The following is a 14,121-nucleotide window of genomic DNA, read 5'->3' on the forward strand; positions in this document are numbered from 1 at the left end:
CACGGCTCAGGTAACGACCCCTGGTCCCCCGGGGTGGCCCGGCCCTGGCCTCCCTACAGCCTCCCCCTGGCTTCCCTCGCCCCGGCCAACCCCCAGGCCGTGACACCGGGCCCGGGGATGCGGCCAGCCCCGCTCTCCCCTCAGGCAGGCGGCCCGGTGGAGGCCTGGAGGCAGGTTACCACCTTATGGGCTGCTGGTTTGTCCAGTTTGTGCTGCCGTCCCTGTTCCTTCTTATGCTCGTGAGTATTGCGTGAGAGGAAAGGGCAGAGTTCAGTCGCAGGGACGCTTAGCGTGGCTTTCCGTAGCTTCTCTTTCGAAGTGTCTCACCCGCCGTGAAGCAAGGAGCAGCCCCGCAGCCTGTACCTGTGAGAACTGCTCTTCTCCATCAACCGGCTTGTTACCGTCTTGCAGTGCTTTCTGTTTCTGCATTGCGTGGCTTTGACCTTCCACTAAGGCAAACCAATATCCATGTCAGGGGTTGCCAAGGCGGATTCATGTTTGAGTGTGCCTGTGCCGTACGGTAACGAGATAGGGGTTGACCTTGAGCTTGCACATGCTAGGAAGGATGACCTGAACTGTCCTGGAATATCCTCTGGCGACCTTTGAGACAGATGACGGGCCTGTGCAGAGCTGAAGTGGCATTTGGAAAAGGTGACATATGCCTGTGGTAGCTGGCACTTTTGTGGATGAATGCCAAAAGCAACAAAGCTGCTAAATACAGAGCGAGTGATGAGCAGCTGTAAATTAGGGAGATAGAATGACAGGAAGTGATTCTGATGGTGGGGTACTTGCTAAAGCTCTTAATTACACCCCTTTAATACCATTTATCTCCATTTTTATTTTTTTTTAAACTGTTTATTAGTTGACCAGTTCATTTCTTTAACTATGTGTTTGGTTTCTCGAAGAAGAAGGCCTTTCCTTTCTCAAGAAGGAAGCTTTGAGGAATTGATAACCATAAAATTCCTTCAAGAATTTTTGAATAGAAAATATTTTATTTGTGAAAAGCACTAAAAAACCTAGGGTTATTTATCTTAAAACAAATAGGAATAAAAGGGCACAAGTGAACAATGTGTGAAACAAGCCCCTGAAGAAGGTAGCTCAGCACTTTTCAGCCCTTTGTTGGGATGAGTAAGCTTAAGAACAAGAAGAAATTCAGCAAAATAAAATGGTAGCAAATGCAGTATTACTAAAAATACTTAATAATTTCCATGTGATATGGAATGTAACTGGGTGTAACTTAGCAATATTCATGAATACACTGTACGTGTATATGAATAATAGTATTCCCAGTTACAATCAATGGTGGTATTAGTTTTGGTAGAAAGATTTAAATCTCAAAGCTCTAGACAATCTTGTAGTTTATTAAAGGCAGGCTAAGAGATAATATTAGGGATATTTGACCTCCCAGCACCTGAGACATCTCATTCATTATAGTGCTTCCTGTGCTTCTGTGAATTTGGGACCTTGGTATTAGGAATACTATTTATTTTTTGCTTTTTGTTGTGTTTTTTTTAATTAATTTTATTTTAAAGATGATTGCATGTGCTCTTGCAGGCCCTATCACTCCTCTGAGGTTACTGAAGTTACAAAGAGAGGTGGTCTGAAATTTTGTGTGCAATACGTGTTTTTGCTATTTTTGTGCAGCTGCTGTAATTACAAGTCTTGTTGTAAGCAGTGCTGAGGTGACATGTCTTTTCCCTACCGATAAAGAAAATATTTCTGGAAAGGCCGGAGGCTGTTAACAGTCAAGTGTTGTCTACCCAGTAATTCGGATCTGACATCCCTGCCAGATCGGATTTACTGTCTGTGACGGTACCTTTTAAGTGTAAAGGAGAGACTGTTGCCTGATTTTGTCCTGTTACATGTGAAGGAGCCATGCTTAGCTTTCCAGCTCTGTCTTTGTAATGCAAATATGGCTTGCTCGTGCACTGGGGCTGTGGAAGAACTGCTAGAGTATCTAGTGGTAAAGTTTAAGAGAAATCTCAAAGTGAAAGACAGAGGCACTCAGTGACTAAAGGGTAATGGGGAATATCTAGGAAGGGTTTGGGTTTGCACAATTTATTTAATGAGGGAAACTTAATTTATATGAACAAATGTTGTGGAAGGATGACTATCAGATTAATTTTCAATGCAGGTTTCATGTTTCCTTCCAAAAGACTGAAAAGAATCAAGTTTTTGTAGACTGCAGCGTTATTTGTGATGAATTATTATTTTAAACACAGTATGAGCTGAACAAAGTGAAGTTCTACGTAACAGTTCACTGACGTTTAATTATTTGGATCTATCTATATGTAATATGAAATTTTTGAAAAAATCTGATGGAATACACAATATCAGAGATGCTTTAAGGGGTTGGTGGGAACTAACTGAATTTGGTGAAAACTGAAGAGCTGGAAAAATAAAAATCACTGCCAGTCAGATAGTACGGGCAAAGGAAGGTCTCTCGTGTGCTTTGCTAGTCAATGTACATAAAACAACTTACACTTTGTTACTTGTGTAGACCAAAATATAAACTAACTTCATTCACTGCTTTCTGCAGCTCTGCCTGTCCAGATTCACTTCCTATGCTTTCCAAAACCTGGTCAGTCCCAGTTCCTAATCAAACCTGTGTTTAAAGCCTAAAAGATCTCAGTAATACATACAAGAGTATCTGCTGAGTATAACACAGTCAGTTGTGAAAACTGTATCAGGCTTCAGGATCCTGTAATGTTAATCATCAGTGTACAGGATCTAAGAGTGATTGTGGCAAAAATTTATAATCTGAAAGAAGACTATGAATGGGACCATGTGTTTAGAAGGGTTTTCGGGTGGGGTTTTTTTCCGGGTCTATCACTGTCCAAAGACTAAAGGACTGGTTGATGATGGATGTAAATGCTTTCCAGCACATTCCCTTTTCCGACTTTACCTGTGTCATTATCTTGTTGAAGTTCACATGTTGACAGCTGGGAGTGTGGTTCTGGCGATATTTTGTTCACTGGCAAAACCTATTTAAGAGACTTCTTTCATCTTCCTCTTAACATTTCTGTTCTATGTTCATTGCCTCCGTAGTTGTACTTAGGGGGCTGCATTGTGGTGACTGAAACGATTCCAGTGATTTGATTTACGGCGAGGCCTTACGAACAGTTGTTGCGTCAGCACAACTGAGGAGGCAGCAAATGGAGATGGGAATTTTCAAAGCCAGTTGTTGTGAAAGTTTGCAGAGTTATGCCTGAGTTATTTAAAATTATTCTAACATGTAAGAGAGAAAAGGTTGGTGGCAAAAAAATAGTGTCTTTTATTAGACACACTGATATAGCTGGAAGAAAGGGATGAGCTGTCAGGCAGATAAGCTTCTGTACACTCTTCGATAGGGTTTCATGGTTGTTCCCATGAGTAGATGTCAGTAAATAGCTTCTGAGTTTTAATATTTGTCAGGTGTTCAAAATTTAAATTTTCCTGTTTAGCAACTGTTACAGTCCTGATACGTGTTAATGTGTTCTGCAAGTCCTGCCCATTTTAATACGTAAGGCTGAAGTTGAACCTGCTTGGCAAACTCAGGGAGTCAGGATGGTTGCGTAGCAGATGCCATAGTGAATTTAAAGCTGTTTTGTCTATTTTGGTTATCTTTTCAGTAAATGGGAAGTTTTAAAAACAGTTCTATTGATTTTCAGTTGTAGTTTCTTTTTAGTTGAAATACATTATTGAAATTATACTAATGCATTTGATACCTAAGCTCAGTTTAGAATAGACTGATAGTCTGGCTTTTCTGCACCAAGCAAACTGTACTTCAGAAATCTTCATACAGTTTTAAAACACTGTGAGCTAATTTTTCACATAAGTAGCACTGGCCATGGAAGATTTGAAAGGGAACACTGGGGATGTGGTGGGCATCTGTTACCGTATGACTACGAGCAGGTAGTGGATATTGCTTTCTACAGACAGATAGCAGAAACCTCCCACTCATGGGCCCTCATGCTCATGGGGGATTTCAACCATCCAGACATCTGCTAGGAGGGCAATCTGGCATTGTGCTTGTGCTCTTGGTAGTTTCTAGACTGTTGGTAAAAATTTTCTAATGTGCATGCCAGAGAGCCTGGTCAGGGATAACTCTTCACTTCATTGGCTGCTCACAGGTAGGGAAGAACTGTGGCCGGTTTGGCCATAGATGGCAGCCTGGATCTCAGTGACCATAACATGACCGAGTTGTGGATCTGCAGGAAGGCTGGGAAGGTGAGCAGCAGAATTAGGAAGGTGAGCAGACTTAAGAACTGCAGGCTTTCACCTATTCAGGAGATTGGTAGGTAGAATCCCTTGGATAACAACTATGAAGAAGAAGGGTGCCCAGGAGAGCTTGCAGATTTTTAAAGAAAACTTAATGACAGCTCAGGAATGAACCATTCCACAGTGCAGGAAGATTTGGTTTGTCAGCAGGAGGCCTGCTTGGCCGAGCAAGGAACTTCTCAATGAACTAAAACACAAAAAGGGGCATACAAAAGTGGGAATAAGGACAGACAACAGAAGAGGAGTGTAAAAGTGCTATTTAGTATGTAGGGACAAAATCCCTACCACCTGACAAACTGCACATCTTTAGTCCAGAAGGACCTTGATAAACTTCAGGAAGATCTGGTATGTCAGCAGGAGGCCTGCTTGGCCAAGCAAGGAACTTCTCAATTAACTAAAACACAAAAAGGGGCATAAGCACAAAAGTGGGAATAAGGACAGACAACAGAAGAGGAGTGTAAAAGTGCTATTTAGTATGTAGGGACAAAATCCCTACCACCTGACAAACTGCACATCGTTAGTCCAGAAGGACCTTGATAAACTTGAGGACTGGGCCAACAGAAACCTCAAGAATTTTAAGAAGTATGAAGTTCTGTTGCCGGACTTAAGCGTTGCTGTATGTCACTACAGGCTGGGGAGGGACTGGCTGAGTAGCAGCTTTGCTGAAAAGGCTATGGGGTTGCAGTGGATGTGTGGTCAAATATGAGCCGACACCTCATAGCAAATAAGGTGAGCCACAGACTGGGCTATATTAGGAGGAGCGTGGGCAATGGTAGAGGGAGGGTTCATCTCTAGAAAGCATTGGTGAGGCTCTGTCTGGAATGCTGTGTCCAGTTTCGGGTTCCCTAGTTCTAGGGAGATATTGAGAAACTGATGGAGTCCACTTGAGGGCTACCAGAATTGTTAGGGGCCTAGATCACCTGATGGCGAGGAGAAGCTGAGGGATCTGGGCTTGTTAGGTTTGCAAGGAGAGGCCTAAGGGTGGAGAAATCTGTGGGCAACTTATAATTACAGAAATGATTAACTCCACTTAATAGTGGCGGATAATATATCAAGAGGCAGTCATCACAAATTGGGGCTTGGGAGGCTCAGACTGGGCAATAGGACAAACCTTTTTACTAGGAGAGTAGTGCAGCAGGGGAAGAGGTTGGCTAGAAGGGCTGTGGCACATCCATCCTTGAAGGTTTTTGAGACTTAGTCTGACAGCTCATCAGATCTCGTCTTGGTGGTAAGCTGATGTTGAGCAGGAAGTTGGAGAAGGTGACCGGTATTTCTAAAGCGTTTTGGTAATTGATGAAATGGGCAGCTTAGCACTTCTTTGACATATTAAGCATATTACTAAGAGATATTCTGAAATTCCTATACCAAGTCTATGTGGTATTAAACATATTTAAAACTGACTTTTCACATCATAACATTTTTGTAACTGAGCATCATCAGACTCCCTACCTTCAGGGTATGCTATTGGCCCAAACGAAAAATAGCTCTCTGCTAAGAAATTATTGTAAGCTTCCTACATGACCAGGTGTCAGATAAGATTCCACGTTCATGTTGTTGATCTTCTACTAATGCAGAAAAATGGAGGAAAAGTTCAATTCCTGGGGTAAATACCAAGATTTTGTTTTAAGGACACTTTGGACTTTAATCAGTAAAGAGAATCGTTAGCCTAAAGTAGACAATTGAAAAATCAAGCATTAGCTTCAAAACTGAAAATTAGAAAAATAGAAGGTGTAACAATAATGTTGAGTAGAAATCGAGTAATATTCAAATTTTATGTTTGAAGTAATTATTTTGGTTTCTTAGAGGGAAAGACTTTCTTTCTTTTGCTCATTAAAAAAAAGGGTGACTTAAGTGGATTTTTTTGCTTAGATAGGAGATGGGTTTTGTTGTGTAAACATCCAACTATTTCAGTCAGCAGCAGCTGTCAGTCTGCAGCGTCCTGTCGGCAGCAGCTGAGCTCCACCTCATCTGTATGTGAAGGCAGTGGTGGTCAAGGAGCAAGCCTAGGGAGTGCAGGGAATGGGTTTCTGTCCCTCATACTCATGTGTTCGGGAGGCTGCCAGTACCGATATAAGACGCAGAATAGGTTTCAGTGTTACCCAGTGACTATGTGTAATGTTTGCAGCCATGAAGATGGCCAGTAAGAGCTGGTACGAAATGAGAGAAATAAGTAAGTTGTGTAGATAGGGCTGCTTTTTTTTTTTTTTTTTTTTTTTTTTGTCTGAATAATGTATTCAGAGAAGTTGAGGAAAAAGAAAAACTGAATCCTGGGAAGCGTCATTTCTTTTTCTTCAAAATAAGTTGGCTCTTCAAGGATGAGGGCCGACACTCTTTTCTGTGCCTTAATGGAAATGTGCTGGATAAATATCAGTTAAAAGCATTTTTTTTTTTTCCCTCCTTTCCTTCACATTAGAATTAAATTAAGACCTGGAAATATACATTTGAATATAATACAGATTTTGAACTTTCCTCTAACAGGGGTGATCTTATCACACAGAAATTAATGTTAGCAGAGCTTAGCACCTTCACAGTTTTAATATGCTCTTGCTGTTACTGGCTTTTGAGACCAGATAGATGGTCTGTGTACAAGTGAATGTGTAATACAGTAAGATGACTGTTGGAGTGTGTTAATCTCACATAAATTCAGGACTGAAGAGGCCAAAAGGCAATAATTTCAGTCACCTAAAACCTCAACGTTCCTGAAGCTTCCTTGTAGTGTCTTACAAAAACCCTGATAATATAAAGATTTACACATGAGATTGGAACTGTTTCTGTTGTGCACTCAAAAAACTAAACACACGTATAGCTCTGTGCAGGGTGTTTTCTTTTGCTGGAGGATTTCTTTATTTAAAAAATAGCCACTTCAAATTATTAATTTCCTTCTTTGTTCTTAAGGTGTTGTTTCACCAGAAAAATGGCGAGTAGGAGAAATAAAACTTCTTTGTGCTTCTTAAGTTCTTAAACAGATTGCATCTCAACTACAATTTATCTTCAGATATGACCAGCGTTGCTGTAAATAATATAAACAGCAGTGGCTTCTTCTTCTCAACATACAGGAAAAACTAGTAGGATTAGGGAATAGTCTCTTCTTGGGAGGGGGAGAAGAGAAGAGGGATAGTTGGTGTGATACTAGCTTTTTAATAGAAGACCAGTCAAAGGTGCCAAGTGCACAATAAAGCTGCATCTTCAAGAAGCCTTCTTACTGAGATTATAACATAAAAGCATCCACAGTGGGTCAGAACAAAGGTCCATCAAGTCCTATTATTCCATATCAGAGAACAATGAGTAGGAGATATGTGGGAGAATACAAGCACAGGGTGTTCATGCAGGGGTGCCCTGCCAAAGTGCTCTCCCAGCCTCCAGATGCCTCCTCTGCAGCTCAGGGGCTTGGAGCTGGAGGTGGTGTCTTTCTATTCAGTAGCTATCAGTGGACTGAGTGGAAGGAATAGGCCTGCTCACCTGAAGAGCCCTTGTCAGTTGTAGTAAGAAGCAGATTTAGGTATTAATACCATTTTCTGTCTAAAGTCTAGCTCTAAAGAAGAGAGCATATCGGGTTCAGTGCATTGCAGTTTCTGGATAGCTGTATGTGCACGTGAGAATTGCCATTTTGCCAGAGGTGCAATTCACACCTGTCTATTCCAGATGCAGTAGGAAGAGCTCGTTGCATGTATTGAGGCTGTTTTCATATCTCCTTGTTTCAGAGAGTCTCTTCAGGGTCCTGTTATTGGGTCACAATCTTTATGTGCTGCTAATTTCTGACCCACGTTGCAGGGGCTCTTAAATGACCTGCTTTGTCTGTATGTTGTCTGCCCCCTGAATGGGACGTCCCCCTTACTTTTTGGATTCTGGCTTATTTGGCACTTGTTTTGTTTCAGCAGCTATATCTCTCTGTGTACATCAGGCACTGCTTGTATCCCACTGTTTTCCCCAAAGACTGTGGTAGCTAAGATTACTGTTTTCTGTGTGGGAGATAAGAAACCGGGGCACATCTTCACTGCTTTCCTAAGCAAGCCTGATATAGGCTACAAAGTCTCCATTGCAAAACCCTGTGTGTATAGCTTTTGTCCACAATAGCGTGGTAGTAGCTTGTGAGATGGGTTGGAGTATTCATGGGCTATTCCATAATTTGCAGCGGAGTCAAGTAATTTGGGATACATGTTCTCAAATTATGAGTCTTGCTGATTTAACACCACCATTTTACCAAGCAGGCTGTTGTCAGTTCCTTGCCAGCTGGTGAAACACTGGAAAGAGCCTGTCCAGGATGACATCTCTGTTCAAAGAGTTTGGAAATGCAGTGGAAATGGAGTAACCAAATGTAAGATTTTAAACACGTACAGAAGAAACAAATGAGACAAGAAAATATAGCCCAGGTGGAAGTGTGTGATAAGCTTAGTGGGCTAATCCCCCCTGTGCTCATTTAGCTAGGAAAATAGGCTCTGCTGTCTTGGTTTATTGTTGCTTAAAGTTCTATTAAACACTGCTAATATTTTTGCTTTTTGGACAGATGCAAGCTGGAGGCAACATTTGTCTCTAGGCAGCAACAAACCTGTTAAAAGCTGAATGCCCTGACTGTATGCTAGGGATTTTGTGTGCTCAGCTCTCTCCGCATCTTGCATATAGTTCCCTCCCAGCCCATTTTTCATGAAAGTTTGTAGAGTCCATTGATGCCTGGAATATTTGTGGAATTTTTGGACATGGTTAGATGTGTTGATCAAGGGTTAGCATGTTATGGACTGACATAAATACCACCAGAAGAGATGCATTTTCCATTTTTCACCTAGACCAAGCTCGGTTGTGGGGGTTTTTTTTAGGGAGTACAGGAAATCAGCTAAGGCTTTTCAGTACTGTGCCAATTAAAATTCTCTCCTGTAGATGACATCATGATTCCAATGTATTGAAAAAGTCTGACACCTTGTGTTTCGGCATCTTGTCCCTACTGTGTTTTGGAAGACTGTATGCATGAAAGAGTATTTACAACTTAAGCTGAGGTGGTTTATGCTAGGAGCTAATTAGTCATATACTCTTGTCTCATTGCATGTTGGCTGGGGAATGGTGAGAAAATAAACTGGCACTAATTTCCGAAGGATATATCAGGCAACCTGCTCTTTTTAGAATGTTAAAATTCTTCCTAGTTGAGCTAATGAGAGAGGTGTCAGCTTTTGCAGGAAGCAGTGGGCTCCTAGGAGGTTTTCATCAACTTGGAGGCATCATCAACTTTTGGTCAATCCTTTGGCTGTTCCACAGTGAGAAAGAGTGATTGGAGCTGCAGCAGAAGAAAGGGAAAGGGAGATGATGCTTAGCCAGTAAAATAGTTTTTCTTGCTTTAAAACTTAGAGAAGTGGGCAAGACCCTGGGAGAGCCAAAGCCTAGATTTTACTCCCTGCAGTGGTTGTGTCTGTTGTCCAGTGACTCTTTAAGTTATATAACAGTGCCCAGAATGGGGACCAGGCCCCTAAGCTGTTGTGGGACTTCTTTTTGGAGTGAGTTTGAATGCTCCAGGCTGAAGAGGGCACAGTACTCTTAGGTGCATTTGAACTGCAAATTCAATGAGGGCCAGGAAATGAGCTAAAGCTGTAGACTGCTGCCTAATCGTTAGCTTAGCCCCAGCTCTGTTTGCGACCATTCCACTTCTTGGCTTCTGCACAGATCTGCCAGAGAAGGGTGCTTAGCTCTAGCAGGGAGTGTGGGAACTGTTTGGTGCTGCTTGTCCTTGGGACCAGGGATGAACCCTTGGCCACCTTTTATTTGGCAGTACTACTGTTGCCTAAGTCTCCCACTTTCTGGCAAGCCATTGAAGCACTGTATTGTTGCGTAAAATGCGGGAACAACCACCAGCTTACAGCCCTCTGCCAATATTTTAAGGAAAAACTGAGGGGCTGATTATTTGGATTTCAGGAGCAACATAAAGACCCACATGCAGGCATGTATGTCAGGCTGTGAATCCCAGTCTCAGTGTCATTAAGACCTTAAATTTGGGAGGAAATCAGCTATAATACTTTCTTCACCGCTTCCTGTTCGTTGCTGTAGGTGTATCTCTTCTGACTGCTATAAATTTAGTCCTAAATGGGTAACCTTTCCCATGGATTGTGTGAGTCATGTCAGAACCGGGGGATTCTCAGTCCTGTGAGATGAGCAGTAACATCTGGGTATGCTGGAAGACAACTGCATTTGAGGGCAAAACTAGAGTCACTGCTGACTGAAAGGAGAGCTGCTGTATGTATGGAGGAGTTTTAGTTGCCTCTGGACAAGCTGCTTCTTCAGCATCTCCCCCTCTGGTTCCAGCATTGGTCTTCCAAACTCCTTGACTCCTTACGCAGTGCTGGAGATAGGCAACCGTAGACTGGGTCCTCTTGGATGGAGTAGGACAAGGTGCAGATCCACAAAAGGATTTTTAGAGTTGGATCTTGTTCGTGGGCTATGTACTTTCTACATCTCGTTTCTGAGAAAAGCACAAGAAACAGTTCCAAAAAAATTGGCCTCGATTCATGGAAAGGTAGTGTAATCAGAATGCTGTGGCAGAACTGCACCCCTGTGCAGCAGTCTTACTCCAGTAATCCTCTCCATTCTCATGCATGCACTACAGCGCCTGTTGGGCAGCGGAGGTGGTGTTATCTTCAGCAACAGTAATGGAAAAAACATCATTTTGCTAGAGTCATCTTAGTTTCATGGTCTTAATACTTGTGAACTTATTTGCATGGCCCAGATGGTCTCTTGGAAAAAAAAACACTTCGAGTTTGTTACCAGTCTGCAGCTCATTTTCTTGGCTTCACAGGTTTTGGGTGTTGTGCTGTTTTTCTGTGTGACCACCGCCGCCTTGGTGCTCGCCCATTTCCTGGCTGCAAACTAGATTTCACTTCTGATTTCCACGAGAAAGTATACAGGGCATGCCCTGCAATTTAATTCAAGCCTGTGGTTACAGAAAGACAGATAAGACAAGCAGGTCCTAGTAAGAGACCAGTAAATAAAATGGCCAGGTGCTCTTTTTGGTGAAATCCAGAGCAAGAAATGCTTGAGACCTCTCAAACCTTGGAAAGGTGCCAGGTTCTGCAGCCACACAGTCAGAGAGTGCAGGAAGGGCCCACTGACATGAATATGTGGTTTTATATCTCCAACAGATACTGTTTCAGGCTGCTTGAAAACTCAGGAAAATCATCACCCCTACAAGTGTTTCTCACTGCTAGTTCTGCTGACAAACATGCTAAAGTTTTAATTTCAATAAATCAACTATGGTAGCTGGAATGGGGTTCTACAGTGAGCTTGAATTCCATAGCTCCCAACAAAGTAAGTTATGGTTATAACAACAGCAACAAAAGAAAAAAGTCAAGGAATATTAATTAAATGTAAGTTGTCCCGGTACCTGATCTATTGAAAAGCAGCAAAGCCTGATTAGTAAACTAATAGTTCTCAAACATGTTAGAGGCTGCTTTGTGGCCATGCAGTCAGCCTTACCACAGCAGGCCTATGATTTAAACTTTAATATAAGGACATTAAACGCTTAAAAAGTATCTGGGAACTAAAAGACTTCTTTTCTCTTTTTTAGGTGATACTGTTACTATTGGAGATGTGTCTTTTAAACTCAAATCACCGAAGAACCCAGAACTTGTTCCACAGAACTACAGTAAGAATCTGCTTTCTTTTTGAGTGAATTTCAAGGCTTTATTAAAAAAACTTTTACTCACGCAAGTCATCCTGACTTTACTGAAATTATCTAAGAAATACGTTTTGAAAAAGCATGCAATTTGGGGAAGGCTATCTTTGCTGAGTTCTTTACTGTTTCTCTGGTTCAGCTGGTTATATAGGAACCTCTTAACTTTGAATGTAACTTGGCCCATTGGTCAGTGGGACAGTAAAAGGATCATTTGTGTACGTTTAAATATTTTGTTCAAACGGGGTCTCATCCAGCAATTGCTTCTAAAAATAATACAGTAATCTCAAATTGTTTGGTCATAAAACTGGCAGTTTAAAATTATCATACAATTGCAACATGATTATATGTCCTAGGAGTTTTCTGCTGTATGGCAGATGTATGGTTTTTCTACTGTAATATTTAGTACTCCCAGATTGTCACGTTATTGTTGTCAGCAAACATACAGATCTTTGCAATCCATCAAGTTAATGAGAAGTCAATTGCATAGTGATAAAAATGCTATCAAATGCTTAGAAAAGACACAGCCAATTATGCACATTAACAATGCGCATACATGTACTTCCAATTAATTCGCATTATGTTTTGATACCTTATTAAAAATGCCACAGATATGCAGCCATCTGTATTTCCTGTTTGTTTGTTGAGAATACCTGCTTCTTGAGCTTTTCTTTTTGCACCCTGGATCAGCAAGTGAATCATGTTTTTATTGTGGCATTTCCTAAGACAGTACAGGCCAACTATTTCCTGAGGATCCAAAATGATCAGTTGCCATTTGTTCAGCACTTTCATATGTAGGCTGCTGGATGTCCGAAATTTAAATAAAAAAAAACCCCCACCAACAACTGATTTTTCCACCCAGATAAATTTTCAGACCAAAACCAAGCACACATGACATTCTGAAGGGGTATGTAAGTCTTATACTACGCTTAGACAGGGCCAAGCGTTGAGAACTCCCAGTGACTGTCACTGCTGGGCTTGCAAGGTTCTACAGCTGGAAACTGAGTGTAGTCATTCACTGCAAGTGAATTTGCTTTCCAACATGTCTAAATTCATTCCATGACATTTTGAAGCAGACGCCAAGAAAACTGCTGGGGCACTGGGTTTTTTTGGTTTTGTTTATTCTTTTAGAAGGATGGCATTGATAATATCAACAGTAGACTTGCCACTACACAGCTGGCAGGATGGCAGGTAACTGCTGGGAGAGAGATACTGAGGGCAAGAGGGATGTTACAGGTGTACAGGGGGTGCTACTGGTACAGTATCAGAAAGGGCAGGAGCTGTTGTGTGAAGGTTTTTATTGTGTTCGTAGGCAATAGTACTTCAGCTCATCAGACAGGCTTTAGGTGGCCCTGCTTGAGCAGGAGGATTGGACAAGGTGACATCGAGAGGTCCCTTCCAACCTCAACTGTGTTTCTGTGATTCCTGATATTGTAGTAACTGTGGGATAGTAGACCTGTGTTACTATTGACTTGTTTAGATTACTGTTTCTTAACTCTATTCTGACATTCAATGTTTCTTCTGAAATGTTTGTCCTTCGAGAGGTGTAGCAGGAATATAGAATCATAGGATAGTTTGGGTTGGAAGGGACCTTTAAAGGTCATCTATTCCAACCCCCCCTGCAATGAGCAGGGACATCCTCAACTAGATCAGGTTGCTCAGAGAGCAATATAGAGAGGAGGATTTTGTTTGCTTTCAGTCTTTGACTAGTGTGAAGTCTGCCAGTAGTTTGGCAGGCCAGGTCATTGATCTGCATCTGGATTGTGGGCTGCTTAATTCCCATACCCCAGTAGGCATCACACTGTGACGGTTTCCTACCAGGTGATCCAAGGTACCAAAGGTATCCAATGCCATGTGTCAGCCCTTGCTGTTACAGGGTAGCCCATGAGGAAAGGGTTTCTGTTTTAGACTGTAATGACACTTCCCATACCTTGTGAGTTCCCTGGGAATGTGGCCAACCAGTTGAGAAATGCTGCTCTGTATTATTACTTTTTGTAGCATCTTAAATGATAGATTTTTGCTTTTCATAATCTATTTTGTATGCCTATTTTCTCATTTTGATCATGAAGTAAGGACATCATAGAATCATAGAATCATTAAGGTTGGAAAAGGCCTCTAATGTCATCGAGTCGAACTGTCAACCCAACACCACCATGCCCACTGAACCATGTCCCTAAGCACCACATCTACACGTCTTTTAAATACTTCCAGGGATG

At 41.8% G+C, this 14,121-nt stretch overlaps 1 protein-coding gene across 1 annotated transcript in view; it reads left to right on the forward strand.

The window, feature by feature from the left end:
- The first annotated feature begins 184 nt into the window (after nt 1-184).
- Nucleotides 185-14,121, forward strand: part of VWA8 (von Willebrand factor A domain containing 8) — a 201,097-nt gene continuing 187,160 nt past the window's right edge. The window contains exons 1-2 of the mRNA XM_009322841.1: nt 185-239; nt 11,801-11,878. Of these exons, the coding sequence (XP_009321116.1) occupies nt 11,878 (1 nt within the window). The 5' untranslated portion in view covers nt 185-239; nt 11,801-11,877. The remainder of the gene's footprint in view (nt 240-11,800; nt 11,879-14,121) is intronic.

This window comes from Pygoscelis adeliae, unplaced genomic scaffold (assembly GCF_000699105.1).
Source record: "Pygoscelis adeliae isolate BGI_AS28 unplaced genomic scaffold, ASM69910v1 Scaffold74, whole genome shotgun sequence".
In the NCBI taxonomy this organism is placed as follows: Eukaryota; Metazoa; Chordata; class Aves; order Sphenisciformes; family Spheniscidae; genus Pygoscelis; species Pygoscelis adeliae.